Source organism: Colossoma macropomum, unplaced genomic scaffold, assembly GCF_904425465.1.
Source record: "Colossoma macropomum unplaced genomic scaffold, Colossoma_macropomum, whole genome shotgun sequence".
Classification (NCBI taxonomy): Eukaryota; Metazoa; Chordata; class Actinopteri; order Characiformes; family Serrasalmidae; genus Colossoma; species Colossoma macropomum.
In genome coordinates this window covers 8,605,949-8,631,702 of record NW_023494807.1, presented here as the reverse complement: position 1 = coordinate 8,631,702, position 25,754 = coordinate 8,605,949, and the positions used below count along the sequence as shown (strand labels likewise).

The following is a 25,754-nucleotide window of genomic DNA, read 5'->3' as shown; positions in this document are numbered from 1 at the left end:
TATTTACTATCCGAAACAACCTGAGAACCTACACGCAGCTTCTGAGATTGTATATGTAATGTTGACAATGGTAACAGAGTAAATCGAGAAAAATATGCTTTAATTTGGGGATTATTTTGCCTTATAGCACCCTGGATGCATCTCTCCGCCAAGAGTAGTAAAAAATGAGTTTCACTCCAAAACCTTATCAGAAAACTGTAATAAAGCAATGCCTCAATGCACAGGCAATGGATTTGTATGAAATTTGTATGAAAATAATTTGTGGTTATATAGCTTATAGGACATCTGGTTTCCATCACTATGATCAATTCTAACTAATTCTAAGTAATTTTCTCTAGAACAGAGCATTTCCCATGAAACCATTCCGAATGACTGGTTTCATCTTAAAAAAATTTAATTGAACTAAAATCAGTGAAATTCCTCTGATATCCAAAGAGACTGGCTAATGGTGCCTATAAGAAAGTGTGTTTTTTGGTTAAAGAAGTAAGGATTATTTATCCAAATGACATGGTTCTATTAAAATAGGAAGATTTAGAACCTAATTTGACACTAATTACTCTATCAAAAACATTTCACACAGAAAGAATAGCATAAGAATACTACAAATGAACAATTTTAATTCATACACTGTAGAAATGAGGCTCCAGATATGAATAAGGGTGAGACACTCTGGGACAGTACAATGACTAGCAGAGCACATTTCCATGTGCTAAGCAAATGACTCGGAGGTAGAGAATGTCTAAATGATCTAAAGGGTCCTGGTGACACATACAGGACTCCCCACAAGGTTCTATGATTACTCTCTTTCTCCTACACATACACACACAATGTACCTCAACCCCCACTGCTCTTACCATCTTCACTGCACTCAGAGCTGAGTAACACTTTCGTCATGATTAAACAGAATGGGACAGTCCTTGATTGAAACTGGATTTAAACATGATGCATCTCAGATCTTATTTTTTTAACTACTAACAAAAAGCAATGCTCATCACTTTGTTTGCACTGGTGGTGTTTAGTGTTTTGGACAGTCTGTGTTTTTTCTCAAACGAGATATCTACACAGACTGTGTTTTTAAGAATTCAAATGTTTGAAGATGACAAGAAGCACCAGAATTAGGGCTTTAATCAGGCCTGAAAACCCAAATACAGCCTAAGCCTGACCCGACCCAAACAACATCATTTTTTAAATTCAGGTTTTGAGCCAGAAACTGACCTGAGTGTAACAAAATTCTGTTCTAAACTGACCCAAACCGGCATATAAAACTCACCCAAATAAAACGCTGACAGGACAGCGGCAGTTAATGTGTAATACGGATAAATAAAATATAAAACAATAAATTAATTTATTCATCAAATAATGCTTTTGAACAGCATCTCAAACTTTTTTTAGACTGCATAAACTTTCCATACTTTGCTGTTCTCACATGGTGCAGTACTGATATAGCCTTCTCCTGTTTAATCCTAAAACTGTTTCTGAATATATCGCTGCTGTCAGAACAAAACCTTGTATCTCCAAAATTATAACTTTACAGAAGAAGGAAGAAACCTGCTTTACTTTTAATGTAAGTCAATGGAACCAGACTTTTTTCCATGTAACTGTGTGCCATTTTTTTGGTTTCTTTGTTATGAAATTCACAGACAACTTAAAGGACAACAGGCATTTTCAGATTATGACAAAAACTGAAAATCAACAAACATGGAGATACGATGTTTTGTTCCGACAGCAGCGATATAACATATTGAATATATAACAAACATATTGGTGGCCAAACAAATTAAACATCTTTTTGGGTACGGTTTCGATTCACTGTTTATGTTCTGCTTTTTTGTGAGCACAGGCCTCAGTGCTGAGTGGGTGACTCCAGCAAGCTGGATTAAAAAGACTTAAAGCATTGAAGGCAGTAAGAATATAGTAAAGAGTAAAACTAAAGTAGTGGGGAATGCAGTGAGAAACCGAATGTGAAAACTGAACTCCACCCGAGCTCAACACATTTGAGAAAAGACGACTGAACCAGACAGTCAGGTCTCGTTGGGTTCTGACAAATCTTTCAAGCTCTAACCTGGATCTCTGTTTCTACACATGTATGTGTGTTTTTCCTTACCCCGGTCTTATCACACAGTCGGAGGGTGTTGAAGGAGCCCACGGCGAAAACTTCACCATCAGGCGCCCAGGCCACAGAGGTGATGGGGTAGTCATTAGAGGAGGAGGAGTAGAGCAACCGTCCATAACTGTCCCACACCTGAATCAGAGAGAGCGATTCTATCACAATCAAACAGTTTAAATGCTCTTCTGGGAACATTCAGCCACAAGAGCACTAGTGAGGTCATCCCAAAGGTATTAGATGGAGCTCCATCACTCCAGAGAACGCAATTCCACTGCATCACAGCACAATGCTGGGGGGTTTTATATCCCTCTAGCCCATGCCTGTCATTGTCACAGGCATGGTGACCTTGGCTCATGTGCAGCTGTTACAAAGCATCTCATTAGCAGTAGCAAGTATTCTGAATTAGAAGGTACAGCTGAATACTTCAACATACAGTATAAATTACATTTTATTTATGTGTAATTTACAAATGCATAATATACAATGTATTGATATTATGCAGATTCACTCATATCACTTCAGTTAGCAAACATCAATAAAATGTAACTGTAAAAACTGCAAAATGGATTTATACAGAAGATGCTGTGATCATGTTCAATGACAAATGTTAACTTGTGTGTGATCATAGCTTTGACTTAAGAGTTGGGCAACATGACAATATTTTATTAGCATCATAAATATCACAATATGCTTTTCTGAACATATTTTGGATATTGTCAGTTATTTAAAAACACTGAACAACTAAAAAGTGCAAAGTGAGCATAATTAGGCCTGTTTAACTGGATTTAGTGCATGCAGTTTGTGAAACACTGCATAAAATCACTGCAGTTGTAGGTTTATTATTGTTGTAGCATTATTTATTTGTGGCTTTACAGGTTCTCTTTTTGTATGTTCCAACTTACCAAAAAAAACCCCGCAATATCATGATGCATATCGTGTATTGTGAAAATGTCACATTTATCAGAAAACTGTAATAAAGCAATGCCTCAATGGCATGGATTTGAACACAGGCAATGGATTTGTATGAAATTTGTATGAAAATAATTTGTGGTTATATAGCTTCCAGTGGCATTAAACTCTTTGGACATCTGGTTTCCATCACTATGATCAATTCTAACTAATTCTAAGTAATTTTCTCTAGAACAGAGCATTTCCCATGAGACCATTCTGAATGACTTTGGTTTCATCTTAAAAAAATTTAATTGAACTAAAATCAGTGAAATTCCTCTGATATCCAAAGAGACTGGCTAATGGTGCCTATAAGAAAGTGTGTTTTTTTGGTTAAAGAAGTAAGGATTATTTATCCAAATGACATGGTTCTATTAAAATAGGAAGATTTAGAACCTAATTTGACACTAATTACTCTATCAAAAACATTTCACACAGAAAGAATAGCATAAGAATACTACAAATGAACAATTTTAATTCATACACTGTAGAAACGAGGCTCCAGATATGAATAAGGGTGAGACACTCTGGGACAGTATAATGACTAGCAGAGCACATTTCCATTTTTCCTCTTTTTGTATGTTCCAACTTACCAAAAAAAACCCCGCAATATCATGATGCATATCGTTTATTGTGAAAATGTCGTGAAGTATCGTGATATAATATTTTTGCCATATCGCCCATCCCTGGAGTGACTCTGACTGTGACATACTGACTCTAATAATTCAGTTCTGATGTGAAGTGAACTAATTTCCACTTATTGTGATGGTTGTGAAACACTGTGTGTCAACACTGAAGATGTTTAGCATTAGACACATACGACTGGAAACATATAAAACAATAATAAACAAATGCCTATTCATTAAATAAAGGAGGTCACCTCTCTTAAGACTCTTACCTTGTATTTACAATCTTCACCTCCAGACAAAATCAAGTCATTCATGGAGTTCCAGTCCACCTTGAGAATAATGCCATCATGAGCTTTCCACTACAGAAAGAGCAAGAGAGAGGAAGGTTTATAGGAGCATTGCTCAATACATCAGGGATAAACAATCACACCTTCAGTAATGACTAGCAGGTGCCATCTGTAGTTTCCCTTAGGGGCAATACTCCTCACAGAGGCATTAGTCCAATAGGATTCTATAAAGAGCTCAGAGAAATGCCTTGTATTATTGCTAACAGCGGGCATGGAGAAACACCAATAGGAGGTATAATTTCAGCAAAGCCTGGCTGATAAGTCACATGGTTTACCATTAGCTACATAACTCAGACACAAGCACTGCACAATATATTGTTTGTCAATATTAGCATGATATCTACCTATATATACTGATATCGCAAAAAGCTGCAACATGAAAACGGGCCCTCTAACCAAGATTCCCAACCACTGGGGTGAGGCTGTGGGATCATTTGATACTGGGCCGCAACAAAGGAGGAGGTAGTAGCCTAACTGTTGAAATCCACTGTTTTATTATCATCATTAATATAAGTCATAATGTTATAGTTTTATTTAAGACTTAATTCTTTCCATTAAATTTTATGGAATTTTAAACACATCACGTCTGGGCTTCACCTCCTGAGTGAGTGTAGGTTGCTACTGGCTGCTTTCAGCTGAAGGCTAATGTAAGTGAAGAAGTCAAAAGATCTAAATAAAATAAATATATAAATAAATAAATAAATAAACAAACTGTCAACATTAAACATTTTATTGAAGCTGCAAAAACAGAAAAAAAATCACTGAAAACAAGAATGATCACGATACCAAGACAAAAAATCAAAAATCGTTAAATTGAAAATATGACAACACATCCATGCAACAAAAAAACAAAAATATTTTATAGATCTACAGTAGATCGGTCCAAAGGAGTCATACATTGAGTAGAGAATCAACAGGAGAGCCACATTTAAGGCAAATCACTAAATCTCTTATAATTAATTTAGAAAGCATCCTCTTTATCTTTCCACAACAAACAGTGCTTTCGTAAAATATAGGTAACACAATGTGATGCATGCAGCTCTCCTATGTTAATCACTGTAGCCTTTTGTAACAGTCGTGTGGTTTGGTTTCACTTTATTTTTTCCACTTTCAGTACCTGACCTCCAGCATCAGTGCCTGACATCACCAATGCTCTTGTGACTGAATGCAATCAGATCCTCACAGCAATGTTCCAACATCTAATGTAAAGCCTTCCAAGAAGAGTAGAGGCTGTTACTGCAGCAAAAACAACAACAACAAACTCATTATAAACTCACTATTAACACCCTTGATTTCAGGAGAAACAATGAGCAGGTGTCCATGACCTTTTGGACATATAGTGTATTACAGTTTGTAATGTTGTCTGAGAGAAAAAAAAAACTTTTTTGAATTCATGTCTTGTTTGTTACACCAGGCTACTTTAAACATCAAAAAAGGGGGAGAGTCTATTGTGACGAATGGCTTTAATAATATGGGATACTTTTGACTTTATACTGCATCCACAGGATGGCTGATTCTGCATCGTCTTGGTAATGTGGACTCCTGTGGCTTGAAATATACTTATGGGTGCAGATTACCATAACCAACACTCCAAATGAGCAGGTTTCCACAAAATTAGCTGAGTAAGTTGAGAAGTATAGGTAGAATCCAACAGAGTGGAGAACTGGGAGTAGCAGAGAGAGGGAGAATGAGCAAGGATAAGAGAGGATAAGAAAAAAAAATGTAAAAAAGACGTTAAACAAGAACAAAACGAAGGACGCCTTGCAAGACATGCGCTGAAACAGCTGACAGATCGGCCAGCCTGTTCTGTGTTACGATAATTGCTCCGACTTGTCGTAATTGAAAACAGGGCAATGTGTTCGTTTTGGACCTGGCCAAGGGGAAGGGGGTCGCTCTCCACTTTCATGCCTCAGGACCCCCCTCTCTCTCATATTAAAGACAGCACTACAATAATGCACTCAGTTCATAATTGTGTGACCTGATACACAAAACATATTTTAAACTCTGATTTCTCCTGTGATACAGAACACCCTATTCCATACAGGTCTGTTTTTATACAATGTCAGAATGTGGGATTATACATATAACCCATATGCATTGTAGATTTAGATAAGACTCTTATTTCGAATTTTTTGAAGCCTAATACTAAACCTAACCTCAATATAATGGTTCACCAAAAAATCTAATTTACACAATTTTTCCTTTACCCCAAACACTGGCAGATTAGCGAAAACATGTTTGGGGTCCAAAGTTTGCTTCTTTAGTTTTGCACTCAACCTGTGAGACTAGCATTGCTGCAAAGAAATGTCTATGGACTGGTTTTGCACACCCAGATTAAGCCTAAACCTAGACTAAAAAGAATTTTCAATGGCCATTCACCACTGGCACTGCAATTTAGTCTTTTGGAGTCACAGACCTTAGTTGTTTTAGCCTTTTAGCTCCAGTGCAAGACTAAAGAAGCAACCTCTGGATACCAAACACCTCTTGGCTGAATGCTTGAAGTAAGTGGAAAAATGTGTAAATTTAATTTTTCAATAAACTATCCCTTAAACCTCAGTAACCAAAAAGAAATTGCTTTGCCCTTTCAGTAAGAAACTTTTTCTAAAAAGCACATCAGGACTGTCAGGACCGTTTTGTTGGTGCTGACATTTTACAGTAGGTTCTCCTTGGTTTTCTCTGAATTTCCTATAAAGTCAGGACAATTTTGCACTAAAAATGTACGTAAACACACAACCAAATTAACACAGATTAAACAAAACCAGCCATATGTGTCCGGAATTATCTCCATTAGGGCATGATGCATGACCAGATTCTGGCAGTTTATAATTTTAATTTTGGCTGATGTGTGTTGCAGTTTTATGATGTAAAAACATGAGCCAGGTAAGTGCACTCACACTGTATTTAAATGCCAAAACGTTGTAGGACGATTATGCATGATTCTGCACAGCCAGCTGTGTCCTACTTTCGATGTAGCACTTTGACTGACCTTATCTAAATAGGCTACCAATTTTTCATTTCAAAAAATTGAAAAGTTTAGCTTAGGCCTGGTAGACACCAAAACTGTCCCCATCAGATAAACAGCACTTAAAACTTTCATCTTTGAGAGAGAGGAGAAAATCAAGCTGCTTCAGATCTGAAAACATCCACAGGTGTTTCTGTCCATCCTTCCACTGTGAGCAGACAACTCAGCGTCATGGGTCTGAAAGGATGTGTAGCTGTCAAGAAGAACCTCACTGGGAAAAGGAGACGGACACATCAAACAAAGAAGCTGAACAATGGACTGACCACCCCAGAGTCCAGACCTCAACATTGCTAAATGTGTTTGATTACTTCAGAAAATCATCAACCAGCTTCTAAGACTGAACTTTGGAGGTGTGTCTGAAGATTTGTTTGAGAAACTGAAAGTGAGTCTCCTGAAAACAATGGAAGCTATAATAAAGGTAAAGAGTGACACACTAAACACAAAAAATATATAATCTAAAAAATATATAAAATAAATACACTTTTGTTGTTTTAACATGTACTTACAAGCTGTTTTGACTGGAAACTAAATAAATGAACAGTGATCTGTGATTTTTGCACAGTACTATATGTTGCAACATTGGGTAACAGAATGTACTAAAAATGTGCTGGTGTGTTACATGTACTCATTTAACCCCAAACAGTGAAAATATAAATCTACCATCTGCCAATTTGGCAGTAAAGAAATCAGAATGAGAATCATTCATGAGACTTCCTGATCTATACATCTCTAACCTTATGATGTTTCCTAAAGCAGGTCTCTCGTGTTGATGAGTGTATTAGCATTGATGAGTGAGTTAGTGTTGAGTGTGTATCTGGCCTGGCTGTGACTCCTGCCCCCACACAGCCGGCCCATCCGAGGCTTTCCCCAGGCTGACATAAGCCAAGGAGCAGGAGGGTCATGGGGGCATGCACGGGGGCCTCTACACACTGACAGCTGCTCAGGGAGGGGTGGGCTGGAGCAGTCCTGCTTAAACCCCGGCCTGTTTATTCAAGGTCCCTGCTGCAGTTCAGCACCCAGTACAACAATAAACACACACACATGCACACATGTACAAGCACATACACAGCTTTCCAACCTCTGACTAGAGAGCGTACACAGACGCTACGGCTGCATGATATGGACAAAATATCATATGGCAATTATACTGCTACACACTGTGACTGTGATAATGCAATATGTTAAATTCCAGTTTTAATGTAATACGGTTGAGGAGCATTATTTGGACCTAAATAATTTATATTTGCGATATACACCGATCAGACATAACATTATGACCTTGTTTCTACGTTCATTGTCCATTTCATCAGCTCCACTTACTATATAGGTGCACTTTGTAGTTCTACAATTACAGACTGTGTTGTGCTGGTCTGAGTGGATCAGACACAGCAGTGCTGCTGGAGTTTTTAAACACCTCAGTGTCACTGCTGGACTGAGAATAGTCCACCAACCAAAAATATCCAGCCAACAGCGTCCTGTGGGCAGTGTCCTGTGACCACTGCCCACTGACCATCTACAAGGTGGACTGACAAGGTAAGAGTGTCTAATAGAGTGGACAGTGAGTCGACACTATTCTCAGTCCAGCAGTGACACTGAGGTGTTTAAAAACTCAAGCAGCACTGCTTGATCCACTTGTTCCAGCACACGTTGGGTGTGTCTCAAAACCTAGTGAGCTGTCTACATAGACAGCATTTCACGTCACAATATGCAAGCTCCCAACAAGAAGGCTGTCCCAATTCTTAGATATCTCAAATATGCTACCTACTTAGGTACCTAATTTTGGCCGAATATCAAGAGAGCATCGGATGTTTCCTCAGCCGCTGAGGCAATCCCGCGATGCAGCGCAGCGCAACTTTTGTTTGAAGATGGCGGGCAGAAGCGCTTCACCAGCAGCGACATCATCTTCAAATGTAAGTTATTCTGATTTTCTGGGGTATTTATCTGTTTTCTAGTCATAAAGGTGCACAAATAGCCTATACTTTCCACGTTTGACCACAACTATTGTCTATTTTGCTGTTTCATTCAGAGCAAATACAATTAAAATCGCTATATAAACTGCTGGAGCAGATCCATGTTGGCTAACTGTGATTCTGACGGCTGAGGTAAGTAAACGCCGGTCTCGTGCAGTGGGCGGGAACAAGCAGCGACGTCACTGCTGTCTAACTAGAGCGTCTCATTTATCTGTCTTATAAGGATAGATGACGGTTGGAACGCTGCCTACTTAGACAGCTGCCTATGAAGACAGCGGCTACTTAGAGAGCTCACTAGGTTTTGAGACACACCCAGTAACACACCACCACCATGTCAGTATTACTGCAGTGCTGAGAATGATCCACCACCCAAATAGTGCCTGCTCTGTGAGGGTCCATGGGAGTCCTGACCGCTGAAGAACAGGGTAAAAGGGGGCTAACAAAGTATGCAGAGAAACAGATGGACTATAGCCTGTAATTGCAGAACTACAAAGTGCACCTATATAGTAAGTGGAGCTGATAAAATGGACAATGAGTGTAGAAACAAGGAGGTGGCCATCAAGTTATGCCTGATTGTGTATATTGTGCATATTCATTTAGCCTTTTGAGGGAAAAAAGTTAGGGTCTTGAACTACTATGCGGGCAAATGAGAGTAATAAAGCAAAAAATGCCTAATTCATATAAATCATATGGATCCAGTGAGTGCAGAAAAGTGTAACACTCTGTAAGCAGCTAGTAATATGTTTCATAAGAGCAAATTTAATGCATTTACATTACATTTCCAGCATTTAGCAGAAGCCCTTATCCAGAGTGACGACAAAAGTGCTTTGCTGTCCATTCAAAGAATGTTTCCTAGGTAATATAAATAGGTTAATAGGTTAGAGTCCAACTAAGCTTGAGCTCAGACAATGCCAGCAACAAATGCCAGTGCTAATACCTAGAAACAAAGATACAAAATTAAACATAGCATAAGTGCAATACATTGCATCTGAATAAGTACTTAGACTAGTGCTCGCTTAAGTGCTTCACATAGAGATACATCCACCATACGTTATTTGTCCTAACACACCCAGACAGGTCTTCTAATGAGTGAATTTAGCTTCTTGCTGACAGAGGAATCCACAAAAAGCAGTCACCAATAGAACAGGACACTTAGGAGCAGCAATACATGAACCTGAGGTCACTATGCCCAATGCCAAGTGTGGGCTAGAGGGGTATACGTTCGGATTAAGTAAGAGTGGCGTTTGTGATCCAGAACTAATCACCCAACATCAATATCTGACCTCATTAATGCTCTTGTGGCTGAATGCAATTAAAACATCACAGAAATGTTTCAGTATCTCATATAAAGTCTTCCCAGAAGAGTAGAGCCTGTTACTGCAGCAAATTAATACTATCATTTCTATAGGAAAGCTGGATCAGTTATCCACCAGCTTTTGGAAATGTACTTTGATCTGGATGATTACTGTCGGTCAGAATCAGCCCGTCTGAATAAAAACACAAACACAGTGAAAAGCAGTTTGCCTTTGGTATACACTTTGACTATTATGACAAATTATTGCAATTTTGCCCATTTTACCTCCATTTTCCACTCCAATATTTGAGGACTGGTTCAATTCTGTGCCAGTCTCTAAAATGTCAAGCCTTCAAGCTTTGATGCTTCAGCATCAAACTGGACTACACAACTCTTTACTGTTTAAATAATCTTCATACGCTTTTGCATAAGCCTCAAAAGAAACACAACATTAATCCCAGTTTAAGGCCTTTTTGCTCTTCTCTTGGCTTGGTTTGGCCAAAGTTTGATTTACTAACACACTGATTAGGCCTGTATGAACAAACACAAAGTGAACAGTGCCAGTCTCAATTCACAGAGCGAAATGAAAGCAAAAACTTGTGCCAATTCAGAACAATTTTGCAAGTGGGCTAGTCTGTGGCAACTTTATGGTGTGTTACCTGCAAAACTTTGGAGCTGGGCTGAAGCGGTTTAATGATGAGCTGGCGACCAAATGTGTAAAGTATCCTGTCGGAGTCTGGACCCCAAACTACAGAGTACACTGGAGATCCTGCAGCAAGGAGAAAGAGAGAAGAAGAAATAGTATGGCCTTCTAGTTACATAAGTAATTTACACAGGTAGACACAGGACACCGTTTACGAGTGAAACGGCATGAAGGACAGTAACCAATGGGCTAGAGCTAAGGCTGGGTGACATATCCTTTATGACATTATACGGTGTTATTGAGATACTTTGATATTGCTCTCTCCCAGATTCACCCCCTTTTTTAGCAATATATTACAGATAACATGAGTTTTATCAATAATACAATGCCCATAAAATAACCATAACCATAAAAAAAATCCCTAAAACCAAGCAGTTTGTTTTAAACATTTTAATTTTGTGCACTTTAATTCATGGTATCCAGGACAGTTATCTGCAGTGTATTGCATTTACTGAGTATTTCGGACTGTTTTTAGAGATGAGCCTAAAATACATAAAATCTAAAGAAATAATTGGTGTTCTTTCTGGAAATGTTCTTTTTTGTCTGGTAAACATTTATAATACTATGCAAGGTTCCCTTTAGTTTTGTTTTCTTAAAATTACACCAATCAAAACAAGCTGTGTCAGGTTTGTAAGACGTTCTATTATCATTGAGCAGCAGCACCTAGACAAAATGAGTTAAATGTTAGTTTAGCTATCTTAAATGTTAAGGATGTACCGATGCCACTTTTTCCCTCAAGTACCAATACCGAGCACTGACACTAACTCTAACCTAATTGTTCAACAGATGCCTATAAAGCCTAAACGTTACACAACTGCGTTTTTTAAATTATTTTATTTTGGTAACAACAATGTTACAAATAGGGACGGACAACACAACAATAATTTATTGTTAACATGATAAATTACCTCAAAATATGCTTCCAAGAGCATATCGTGGTTATTGTTAATACTTGAACACTAAACAACTGTATAATTCATTACAAATTAAAAACTGGATTTACTTTAGTGCAGTATGTAAAATGTTGAATAGAAATCATTGTACACTGTAGTTTTGCTTTTTTAAAAAAAAACAAAACAAAACTAATATTGTCACACTTGCTGTGTATCATGTGAATGTATTCATGTCATCATATTTTTGCCATATCACCCACTCTTTTCACAAATAAAACATGCTCAGCATGAATGAATAGTGTTTACTGGTTGGATAACTTCACATTTAAGTGATTTTAAGATCTACGAAAAGTCACTGTTTTCTTTGGCATGGATCATCTTTAAACACTTAATTAAATTCAATGTACTGAAATCCTTGCTGGTCGTGCCACCCCATGAAATTCTAATGTTACATCTTTTGCAACAAGCATGAAATAATCCCACACATTAAATAATCCCACAAACAACATGTTGCTGGCTTCAGTTAAGATCTATCTACTGGCACACATGCCATCGTCACTCAGAAGCTAACATGCATATCAGAAATTGCTTCATGGTACCAGTATTCTCGATTGCTAACACCGAGACTGTACACAAGCTGCAGTATCGGTATTGATCTGATACTGTGAAATTTTTGGAAAATATCATGAGATAGAATTTTATCAGTATCGTCCAGCCATAACTAGAGCATTTAATCTGATCCACCTTTTGTAACTAATCAAAAATTACAAGGGACAGAGAACAGAGGCTTCTGCATTATGTCATTATCAAAGTAATATTTCTTTCATACAACAGTGAACTCCACAAAGTGTGCTGTTTTAAGCCGGTGCAGGGGAACGCACACAGTTGTAGCCGGGAGGAATGCAAAGAGCAGAGCAATACTGCACACATCAGAGCACACCACATGAAGAGAGGCAGCTAAGCAAGAGAAACCTGGCTGGAGCAAGACAGGTGCGAGTGAGAGAGAAATAAAGAGAAAGAGAGAGACACTGACATTTAACCCTGCTCCAGGTGCTTGTGGTTTCTCACAAATGCCAAGAGGTCACATGGTCCTGGGCTGACAGAAGGCAAAGGGAGCAGGCAGCGTGATGAGTTCCCTCTGCTCTCCCTCCACACCTCTTTCTCGCTTTCTCTCTCCATCTTTCTTCCACCCCTCCCACTCCCTTTCTCTCCTTTTCTCCCAAATGTGTCAGGGTTACATCATTGCTACAACCCACCAACAGCCCCCAGCTGTACCTGAGACTCCTCCCATAAACAGAGAGAGAGAGAGAGAGAGAGAGAGAGAGAGAGAGAGAGAACAGAGAAAAATAAAGAGAAACTAGAGAGAGAAATACAGTGAAATGGAAAGGAGAGAGAGAAAGAGAGAGAGACAAAAAGAGTGAGAAACAAGTGACAGAGAGAGAAATGAAGAGGGTGATAGAAAGCAAAAAAGTAGGAGATAGAAAGATGAGAAAAAGAGAAATGAGAGAGAGAAATGAGTGAGAGAGAGATGAAGGGAGAAAGAGGAGAGAGAGAAATAAGAGATGACAAGAGACAAAAAGCAAGAGTAAAAAGAGATAGAGAGAGAAAGGAAAAAATAAAGAGAAAAATGAGACAAAGAGAGTGAGAAATGAGAGACAAAGAAAGAGATAAATAGACAAAGAGAGAGGCACAGAAAAAGAAAAAAATGTGACAGAAAAACTAGAGAGAGGGAAATAAAAAACAGACAGAGACAGAGAAACTAGAGAAAAAGTGAAATTGAAAGGAGCGAGAAAGACAAAGAGAAAAGCAAATGAGGGAGAGAGAGAAATGATTAGGCAGATAGAAAGCAAGAGATAAAGACAGATAATAAAAAAAGAGAGAAATGAGAGAGAGAGGGGGGGTGAGAAACGAGTAAGAGATGAAGAGAAAAAGAGATGAAGAGAGAAAAAAGTGTCTGAATGTGCAGCAATGTTAACAACGTTATATGAATATGAACTTCTGCACCACAACTTGTGAACTACTAGTGAAATATGTGAGAATCAGATAAGTATTTTCTGATTAAATAAAAAGCTGCTGGGCTGACTGAACACTGGACAATGGAGAATTTTATCCTAAAATATGAGCATTTCCCTTTGGCAGGCCATTTTTGCGTTTAGAAACAGTTCTCCAAATATACACTCATCAAGGGTAAAGATTACTGTCCCCTATTTTATCCCCTGGATTAAGATCATTATGATTTGACCTGTGTATCACTTGCATCATGGCTCTCTGTGGAAACATGTGGATTCCAATGATGGCTGTTCTAGGACGAACAATAAAGGAACTTTCCAGAAGCTTCTGATGACATGAATTAGATGAAGTGCGTTTTCACGATTTCAACACCACAATGAAACGAATAATAAGTGAACCATATGAGCACGTTAACTGGATAGAAATCTGAATCATTAAGCATCGTTTTATGGCATTTAATAAAACTCCACTCCAATAAACCTTTGAAACTTTATGGTGCTTTTAATGAAATGGAACTGGCGCATTCATGCACTTCGCCACGGGATCCAACATTACGCCCTAATAGTCTAGTGCTAGCTCCGAGCCAGTGAGTAATTTTGGAGATGACTGTCATCTTAAATCATCTAGTCAGAGTGTCAGAGTGAGGTAGCCTTTAAAACCTGATGCTTGTGCTCAGCTACAAGGCAAACATGCACTACAAACAACTGATGTTGGCTTGTTCTCACTTTGAAGTTACTTGAACTGCATTTGCACTGTAAAGTCTGAAAGAAGTCTGAAAAAAACAAGAAAACCACATCATCTAGCTGAAGTGTGTTATTTCAGTAACAGACTGGACAACATAATATATAACAGTTAATCTAAACTATTACTAGAAAAGGGGCATAAGACCTTCTGTTAGGCCAAGACAAAATAATTCAGACATTAGTCTGCAAATTTACACAATACTCTTATGTAAACATACTCAGACACAAACAATGAGCAGTAAACAAGGTGTTCAGAAACTGACTCTCTGTAACAGCTACAGCAGCATGGTTCTTGCAAGAAAACTTGAAAATTCTGGTATGGGGTAACTGCTGTGAAACTGCTTAGTTAAGTGAGTTAAACTACTATGCTAATACAAGTAATTACAAACATAGTACTGTTTTCTGCATATTTCCATGAATGTTATCTGTTGTTTTACAACACCAAAGTCAAAATGTCCGTGTGTACAAAATTTGGCAGACATGTTCTTTGGGCCCACAGCTATAAATACAAGCCATAGTAAAAACTTTGCCCATCATTTGTGTTCTACCAGCTCCATAAGTCACTAAGTGATTGGACCCCGATGATTACCACTTGTAGTCATATACGTATGTGGTCATTTAGCTCTCATAGAGGTTACTGTCCAGCAAAATCAATGTGTTGCTGTGCTGTGTTTGTGAGAAAAGTTGGATTCTCTCTCAGAACTACCCCACAATAAACAAACCAACCTTCAATTCTACACTACTCACGTGAATGTCATGTTCAGAATTCACAACTGTGAATTTTGCTGAAAGGCGATTGGTTTGCATGTATGTATACTGTATTTAAACACTCAATCAAGTCTGTGCAAATGCCAGAAGATTAATTGGCAATTAAATAATCTCAAAATTATTCAGAGTGGTTTGATGCGAAATGCTCTGTTCTAGATAAACATACAGACTCACTATTATTCACAGTGGCGATAGTAGTTTTAGGCCTAAAAGGTAGGGCAGAGGGCAAAGTAGAACACAAAGAAAACATTTTTTCAGATTTACCTGTTTTACCATCACCAGCAGTACACACAAAAACTCAGAAGACTTTGCTTATTTGTCAACCATTGAGTCACCCTTTCTGCATCATATTTAATGATTTACGTTTACGATTAAATGATGGTTCGGCAAGAAATTAAAAGTACACTATTTTCCCCTTTACCCCAAATACTGTCTATCAGCCAAGATACGTCTGATGTCCAAAGGTTGCTTCTTTAGTTTCACACTAGAGTAATGAGGCTAATGTAGCTAACAAATAAAGGGAGCTTATACCATTAGTAGGATTATGCAAACTGCACGCATAAATAACCACACGTTTGCCTCAAACCATAAAAGCATTCATCTTCATTTAATTTGTATTTTTTTAATTCACTTGTTAACTTTATCTTTAAGATGCAGCTTTTTGTACTTTTCATACAAAAAATCAAATATTGTAAATAATGCTACAATAATTAAGTACTAGCTTATTAAACATTCCCATAAAACTGGTAAAGTGGTTCTTTGTTTTTACAAAAGACCTAATTCTCAACGGAAGAAATTCTTAGCAAGCATCTTTTCCTCTATAGCCAGTTGCACAACAAGTTGCATGAATACTGGTACTCGTCATTTACAAACTTTAACTCCCTTTTTCATAGCATGAAGGACAGATTCAGAAAAGCTTTTACCTTCAGTACCATGTTATATTATACAGATGGATTCAAATGACAGGTTTACTCCAGTTATGATTCAGTAATAATTTATGATGTGCTAATAAGTAATGAGTTGCTATGCGGTCAACTGAAAGGCATGACCTTATCCTAATTGCTTAATGTCCACTAAAGCAAAGCATTAACACACTTTCCACTTTGAAAATGGCTTCTCATATACTGTGATCTATGACATAGTAAAATGTTTGTTGGTTATTTAAGGTCAATACATATTACTCAGTCTGGAGTTTCATATATTGCAAAGAATTAAGAACATGACGTGATCATAATGTTATGTGGTGCAAAACAGTTAAAAGGTGCGGTGCGTACCTTGTTGGGCCAAAGTTGACCTCAACATCCCACTTTTAGACCAGATCTTGATTTGTCCATCCTCGCCAGCTAGAAAGAGAAGACAATTTATCAAATCAGCATTAAAGAGCAGTGAAAAATTAAATAATTCAGAAAGTGTAAAACGGATAATTTACTTGGTAAACTTTTTACATACTTGCAATTGGACTGTAATTATGAATTAAAAACTAGACTAAATCATTAAATAGTGAATCCACAGGCAATAACAAATACATAGGCCCTAGGCACACATGTAGTAGTTGAAAGAAAGAAAGAAAGGAAGAAAGAACGAAAGAAAGAAAGAAAGAAACTCCCTGACAGACTCAACACCTACAGTGTCTGTGTGGTTTTTAGTCTCTGTTTGAACATAAGGCAAAGACTATGTCTAAAAGTCTTATCTCAGAATCAATCATCTACTCATCAGCCCACTGTCACGTTTGCTCACATTTGAGGTTAAACATGTTTAGGTCATGAAACTACTGGAGGGGGTAACTAACAATGTATTGTTTCTATTCTCTGACCAAATTCTTGCTAAAGACCCAAATTTGAATATTCTACTTCAGTTTAAAAAAAATAGGTGTTGTAAAAGCCATGTATTATAATGTTGGAACAATAGTCACTATAAAAGATGCTAATCGCTGTTATGGTAAAGGAGCGAGTGAATTGTGGTCAACTAAACTAAATATGCTACTATTCAACACTTTTTAGATTTAGACACTCACCCCCAGCCAAATGCATAAACCACCTTAAATCAAAACTAACCCTAGAAAATAATGCGCTTGAGACAGTTTATTCATGCAGATATGTGTCTATGAGAAAAGAGCACTAGCTTATATCACCACCTGTGATGAGAGCAGTTCCATCATAGTTCCAGCGGCCCGCCAGCACAGCTCCTCGATGGGCTTCCACGCTCTTTTCAATGCGCCCCGTCTTAGAGACCAAATGGAACTTACCTAAATACAAATAATAAAGAAAACAAATTAAAAAATGAATGAATGTGTATGGACAGCAATCAGTTTAGGCCTAAATAAATTTAAAACCTGGATTCTGCTTTTTCACAGGTTCAAAAGCTTGTTTTTTTCTTAAACCCAAAGGCGTAAACTGACCCAAATAAAAAACCAACAATTGTTAACAATGGAAAATAACTTTACAACTGAAGTGAAACTATGCATGTCTACAATAACCCTGCATGTGTTTTGAACAGGCTCTCTATTCCACATAAACTTCATACTGTTGTTGCACTAGAGGGCAAAATAAGAAAAGTTAAAATTAAAAAGAAAAGGTTTTGTTTGTGAATAACAAACGGTGTCAAACTGTATCCTCCCAAACAACTCAGTTTTGCAACAGCAGGCTATATATATCCAACAACTTGCCAAAAACACACTGGTAGGCAGGTGCTAATGACATATCAACAGACATGTTGCTTCATGAAAATGAATCAGTTATATGCATCTGATTCTGGGTCTATTTAAAGACCATGGACTATCATTAATAAATAATTTGAAAACTAATTAAAAAATAGTAGCTGATGATCATTTGTAAGTTATAACTTGTCTATTAACTTCTTGGCAGTTACTCAGTTTTGCCTCACCATAAACAAACTCCATGGTTGAAAAGGAAATATTGAATTTTATGTCTAACCCTGTAATTTTCAGAAAATAATGTCTACTTCACACGACAGGGTTAGTTTAACACATTACAACAACGGAGACCCCAAAAGTGAGTTTATATCCCCATATATGCATTTAAAACAGTTCATTTTTGCAAGAAGCTACACACAAATTCATCAACAATGTACTACAGATGTCATTAAACATATTTCTGTTTAATTATGCTGATATTTACTTTTCTAGTTTGTAGTGAATAATATATTCGCCACCTTTGACACAAGCTCTTTTCACTACTATTTATTTTGATGCACCTAGTGTTATGTATTTGATTGGAAAGCATCTGGTTCAAAGAACATTTTTTTTACAGAATGTGATTTGCATAGATTTTCCTGACTTTTCAGCAACTATTACAACTAGTATCTTTGAATGTTATAATTAAATTTGCACTCATGTCACTTTCAGGTGAACTGTTCACAAACTAGTAATAAAAGATTAATCATTTTTATATTAAAAACAGTAGGTATTGAAAATAATGTTTCTGTTTTCATTTGTAGCTAAGATGTCTTATGGCTTCTAGGATAAAAATCAAAAGTTAAACTTATAAGCAACTTAAAAGCCAAGAGTGTCTGTTTTTCGTAAAGGAATCCAAATAAATGCAGCCTGATGTAGCCTGTGCTTAAATTAAAAGTTCTCTATACACTACATATAATAAGCAAATTTATTGTAAATCCTTTGACAGCGAAATTTCTAAAAATATCACTCAGAATGCATGGTTTTGATCAACAACGTGCCTCAATGGGGAAAAACTCCTCCAGCTGCTTCTTCAACTGGCACTGCATGCTTCATTAGATATGCTGTGGGCAGTCTTTAATTCCAGATTGCGAAGCAAATTTGAGTCTAGGTAACTTTTCGGAAAACGTTTAACACAAAATAGGAGAGCAAACGCAGAACGTCTGCTGCTCAGATTAGACCAGTCTCGCTTGTGCTGGAGACAGAGGGCGATCAGGCATGGAGACAGTTATCAAAGACACTAGCCAACCATATACTTTGTGGCGGTGCATATTAAAAAATTCAGAATGTTCTATGTAATTTCTGGTTGCCTAAAACTGCAAATCAGCACGCTGCTGCTCTCTCCCAGTGCTATATTTGGATCTCCAAACAAAAGTGAACGTAGTCAACCCAGAAAAGCAGGTAGTAAGTGAACAACCATGAAATGCCATGTTTAAAAGATTTCAAGAAAACGAGAGAAAAAACATCAGTTCCTTCTCTAAAAAACTTGATTTCTTAACAATGGCTTTCGGGGAGGCTCCACGGCCGTGCCTGTGCTCAGTGGTGAGCTCGGTCTATCAGCAGTGAGCGCCATGCCCAGGTTTGACATGTATCTACAGAGCTCCAGGGGCCCACGCAGTGACTGGGGCTGGAGCAAACCACTAAAGTTACTGCATGATTTTTTTTCTCCCCACCCACCAAAGTCAAACATCTGTGGTTTCTTTTTAACTATTTCAGAACGCACAAGCCAAGGAGATGTGACATTTGAGCACTTGAGGTAGGTGTGCAAGTTTCCACCATGAGAGAGGCGTACACTACAATAGGTGGCTCTCTTGACATCAAAGCAAAGAGCGGGTCAAAACTCAATATCGCAGATCACGTGGGCAACAAACAGTATCGAGACGTGCGACTTCAATACGGCCGCAGAGTCGTACTATCAGCAGCAGGAGGTAAACAAGTAGGAATGAACATAAGAACGAGTCCTTTCTAGCGGTGAAAAATGCACAGAAGCATTGTGCATCAGCCTGACGCAGGTGACTTACCTGCACTGATTATGGGTCGTAATAATCGTAAACATATAGTATCACGTAAAATGAGATAATCCGTCAACCAATTTTAATGTTTTAAAGATTATAACAATATTTTGTAAAGTATGATTTAATTTATCATTTTTTTGGCCAAAATAAAATCTTTTAGCTATTTTTAAAAATCCCAAAAAGCTTGGTATATTGTTTTTACTGTCTATATCCAACTACTATGTGAATAACAGTCCCCAGTAATAGTAAAAGAGTCCCCAAAGGAAACTATTTTTTAGGCTGACCAGCGTTTTACCATCAAGAATACATATGAAAACTCAAAAGACACGTGTGGGTTCACTGTAAAAGGCATCACCTCTGCTATGAAGAAAGTTTCTCTACAACAAACCTTTTCACATCACAACACTCCAGATTACTTTGTTCTCATTAACAGTTAAATTAGCTGTAATTTTGAAAAATCAGTGGAATTCCCCTTTAAGTAAAATGAAGATGTCCTGCACTGAAGTGGCAGGACTGCAGAGTGAAAAAACACAGAAGTGTCCACAAGTCAGCGGAGGAGCCCTGGTGCAAAGGGGTGAGAGCAAGTCCACAGACTGAACATAGTTTTCATCACAACGGGGGACTGCCAGACTAAATTACTGCTTCAGTTTGTGGGTGTGTTTATGCAACTCTACACTGCCATTAGTGTGGTGACCACACGTCGTTTGCCATGGCCATGCGTCTCCACTTCATGTCTTCATGTGATAAGCTCATGAGACACAGAGGTCAAAAGGAGAAAAAACGCACACAGCACAAAGCGAAAACCTTGAGTCATCTAACTACTACAGTAGCAACATACCATAAATGTAGGGCTGCTTCAATTCGTCAACGTCATCAATTACGTTTACACTGTAAATACGCCGATTTACCTATTCGTGGTCAGATGTGCCACGAAAAAGGAGCCGTGAATATTGACTGAGAGGTCACTCCTGACCCAAAAAAAAATACTTCATCCGCACCTTTCTCCGCTAACTTGTTTTTCAAAATTTCAATCATCTAGATATAAACAAAGTCACTCAGAGTGGTTAATTGCAGAGAAACTTAAAGGCTCTTTCTGTATAGTGGTGGTGACAGGAACACAAACACAGCACTTATTTACTATCCAAAACCACCAGTGACCCCACATGCATCTACTGGGTTTTTATATGGAATGCTGATAATGATAAAATAGTGATGAATCTGGAAACAATAAGTTTGGGGACTATTATACCTCACAACACCTTGGATGTATCCCTCCACTATGAAGAGATTTTTAAAAAGAAAAAATCTAACTCATAAAAAAATTCTCAGACATCAGGCAGCGAGTTCATAATCATTTCATGTAATAACTTTCTGTGATGGTTAAATAACATGTTAAACTCTTCAGGTGTCTGGTTCCTATCACCACCACTGTAAACAATTCTGGCTCGGTAAGTTTCTCCAGAACGTAGCATTTCACACTAAACCACTCTGAATGATATTGTTTACATGTTAACTATTTAATTACAACAAAATTTTGAAAAATCAGTGGAACTCCCCTGTAAACCTGGGGAAAATAAACATGCTTGTGATTCTGGTCAGAAACTTCAGGCTGACTTTGTTCTTGTTATGGTTTCATGCTGTAGGTTTACCACACTGCACTTTAATAGCATATAATTTGCTTCTTGGTAAAATAATAAAATGAATAAAGCTTACCTTGTTAAGTTAGCCTACATGCTACTGTTGTTGTAGCCTATTACTGTTAGTAAATACAAGGCTATACTAAACTGTGTGTAATAACTCAAGTCCATGTTTATGTTTCATGTAGGAAGAAATTTTGAGCATGGAAGGCTACAGCTCAGCTTTATCTATATGATTTATGTCATCAAGATATCACTTGTTATAATTAATTGTTGGAACTGCAGATAAATTCTGTATTGGAAAAAATAAAGTGAACTTCCTATAGCTTTTTTGCTATGGGAACACAAATCTACATTAACTGACGCATCAAAACATGAATCAGATTAATTAATTGATTACTAAAAAATCATTAGCAGCAGCTCTATACAAATCCACCTCTTAGTTTCTCACTGTGCCAACTGTAAATTATATTGAATGACTACCTAGATCCATGGTACTTAAACCAGAACTCAGGACTGTTTGGCTTTTTATGATTTCTCACAAGAATGTGTCATGAACAAATGCATTAAAATTCAACAATGAAAGGGTATGTTAAAGTTATGTAAGCGTATTTTGTGAGGAGTTTGGATCAGGGTGAGAAAATCTGAAATTAAGTCAGTGATTTTGTTTCAAATCAGATAATCAGGGAGGAGTTTTCATTTATGTTTCAACCTGAAAACAGCAATACTGGCTGAACAAAACACCCCTGAGAAGGTTTTTACTTTTTATACTTGCATAATATTATATATAATATTCCTATGTATAATATGCAAATGTTTGAACACCCCCAGGAAAATAAGTTAACACATCTTCTACAGGGAACAAACTTAATGATGACATTTTTCTGCTAATTTTAATGCACAAATTCTGTTTATTTGCGAAGTTTACCATGTTGGGAAAAGAAATTAACAGAAAATGTACCACATTTTATGTTTTTCCAGCATGTTAAATTTAGCAAATAAACAGTAATTGTGCATTAAAATGTGCAGATGTTTGTTCTCTGTAGAGGGTGTGTTCACTTATTTTCACTTAGAAAATAAACAAAAAATTGTTGGTGCCCATTTTGTATATATCATTGTTGTTAGGACAAAACCTTGTATCACCATTTTTTCCCTAAAGAATTTGAAAAAGCCAACAGCCCTGTATACTGTGCTAAATTTCATGATCAATGTATCAAGAGAAATGACAAAAAAAAAAGTTTGGTACATTAACTTTAACTTTTAACTGTAAAAAACACACTATTTTTCTCATTTACGATATACACTTTAGTATAACATTCAGACATTCAGTCATATACTGATAATTCCTTTCTGTCTGTGAAATTTTTGTTTTTGTCAAGAGCTCAACTACCAATCTACGACGTTTAATGACATTTAAAATAACGTCCACTCGATTCAACAGAGAAATGATAATGCATAAATGTGGTCTTGCGAAACACAGGGTGGCAGCAATGAACAGAGCTGTCCAAACAACTGCACAAATGGTGGTGCCCAGTTCCAGATAAAAGGTTAACCCAAATGTATGATGCAAAACTCGAGATACGTGCTAGCTACCTCACATCCAGAGTAATTACATTTATGATGCACTCTGTATCTTAAGAACATAAAGGCAAAGAAAACATGATTAAAACAGAGTAAGTAAATGACTCTGTGCTTGCGGAATTACCATCAGTGCTGGTGAGTGCAAAGATCTCTGCGGCAGCTTGCTTCTTCCCACCGACAGTCTTGGGAAACCAGTGCAGGTCAATGGGGTAGATGTCGTCCTGGAGTTTCACCACCACAACAGTCTCATTCGTAAGCAGATTCCATTTTAATATCTGATGGTCTTCACTGCAGGAGTATAGTTCATCAGCTGTGGTCCAGCCCACACAGCTGACCAATTCTGTATGTAAACATCTGTTAAGGTGAATGTCTATAAAAGTTTTTTTGTGTATTTAAATTACTGAAAGAATCCAAAAACAGTGCACAAAGTTTAAGGGGAATTACAGGTATTTTTTCTAAATCTCTACATAATTAAACTGTTCAGATGTAAACAAAGTCATTCAGAGAGGTTTGGTGTGAAATGCTCAGTTCTAGAGAAACTTAAGGAGTCAAAACTGTTTACAGTGGTGGTGACAGGAACCAGACGTCTGAAGAGTTTAATGCCTCTACAACCTCCCTTACAGAAAATTACTTCACAAAATGGCATGACGATAGTTTTGAGTTAAGGTAATGACCTACTTACGGTAGACGGGTACTTGCAGGGCTCTATAAGACAAATGGTACCCAAAGAAACTTTTACCATTTACCATAAGCTTACCATTATTAAGCTAAACAAAGTTATACAACATAAAATAGTTACAAATACGCTGTCTGATGCCTGAGACACTGTTCTATGATAGCTCAAAATACAAGGTTTTGGTCTAAAACATAGTTTTTTTAAGTATCCATGGCAGAGGTACATGCAGGACATTTTGACCATTTCCCAATCAACATCATGCATATTTTTTATATGTACTCAGAAAACACCTGTAGATTCACTGGTCATTTGAATAGTAAATAAACGGTTACATCTGTGTTTAAGACATGAAGACCCCTGGTTCCTTTTACCACCACTGCATCTGAATCTGAGTTACATTAAACCACCCTGAATGACTTTTTAGACTGACAACAACTGAATTATGCAGAAATTTTGAACAATCGGTGGAATTCCGCCCAAGATAACAAAAGGATATGCTTCGGCTCCTTCAGCAGAGAAGTTTTGAATCTCATTTTGTAGCCGTGAATCCAAATCCTGTGGAGAGACATGCAAGCAGATTAAGTCAGAAAAGCTAAGCAGCTTCTCATGTTTACTGCAGGAGAATGAAACCTTCCTCCTCTTACTTTAATAAACAAACTGGCTAAATGAATCTCAACTATGGTGCACGAAATTCACACTAGCCATGGTTAGCAAGCGGATAGCTAGTTAACTCAGTGCCTAGGTAACTTAACCTAACATGGATACCCAATTTTATACGAGGCTAAAGTTGCTGTTCGCCAGTTTCTTTTCGAATTGTCCCGTTCCACCTTAAATGCCGCCGCGGTTACATTCTGGCGCCTGTGTCCGCTGCGGCATTTAAGGTGGAACGGGAAAAGTCGAAAGACAAAGCTAAGTTCAGTTTCGTCAATATTACACTGTTAACCTAGGTGGTCTTGCAACTCCGTTGTCTTCGCCAACGTCTGTAAAAAACTCCTCAAGTTTGTGTTCTCCAGCGAAACGAAACAAAAACAGCGAAAAACGACGGAGTTTGCTGACGAAAATAACGTTACCTTTCTCCTTCTGGAGCTAAATCTCGTTGCTACGGTAACGCGTTGACTGCTTGGCTGTTAGCGCATGCTAACTGTGAGATAGCAGAGAATTCACGAGAAAAATAGGTGAGTTGTAGAAAAGAAAAGGCTTAACGAGAGTTTTCTAAAGACCAGGACTTAGGCTCCTCGCTTACGTTTGTCCCAAAACAAGTCGCCCAGAAGCTACATGCTTCTGAGCTATATGCGTTTTAGTTGTATTTTCAGGATTTCCAGCGCTACCAGAGCAGCTTGTCCATTACGTTATTTCGCTTTGCTGTTTGTCTCGCGAGATTTGACAGAGCGAGCTTGCCTGGCAACCCTCGCGCTTTTTTCCATCCACTCAACCCTACAGAGCATTAAAGGGGAACTACACCGACCTTTCAAAATTTCTACATAATTAAATGGTTAAGATGCAAGGCTAGGCAGAATACAGGGGGTGTCCCCAAAAAACTGACATCATTTGAGATGCGAATATCTGAGTAACTACATGTCCGAGGCAAACGAAATTAAATAGGCTTCATGTTGAACAATAAAAGATTTATTTATCAAAATTCGAACACGAAATTCAGAGGGATGTAGATTTTATAACCGATTTCACAAAGCTTCCTCTTTGAATTCTTTGTGCCGTGTC

At 37.7% G+C, this 25,754-nt stretch overlaps 1 protein-coding gene across 3 annotated transcripts in view; it reads right to left on the bottom strand.

Annotated features, from left to right (window-relative positions):
• Nucleotides 1-25,398, bottom strand: part of ift80 (intraflagellar transport 80 homolog (Chlamydomonas)) — a 98,802-nt gene extending 73,404 nt beyond the window's left edge. The window contains exons 1-8 of one of the 3 annotated variants that reach the window (XM_036556183.1): nt 25,106-25,398; nt 24,532-24,590; nt 23,484-23,705; nt 17,569-17,679; nt 16,709-16,777; nt 10,977-11,086; nt 3,954-4,043; nt 2,105-2,242 (exon numbers count right to left, since the gene is read on the bottom strand). In XM_036556183.1, the coding sequence (XP_036412076.1) occupies nt 2,105-2,242; nt 3,954-4,043; nt 10,977-11,086; nt 16,709-16,777; nt 17,569-17,679; nt 23,484-23,705; nt 24,532-24,568 (777 nt within the window). In that variant the 5' untranslated portion in view covers nt 24,569-24,590; nt 25,106-25,398. The other 2 variants (XM_036556182.1, XM_036556184.1) reach the window with 2 other exon arrangements.
• Between the last annotated feature and the right edge of the window lie 356 nt (nt 25,399-25,754).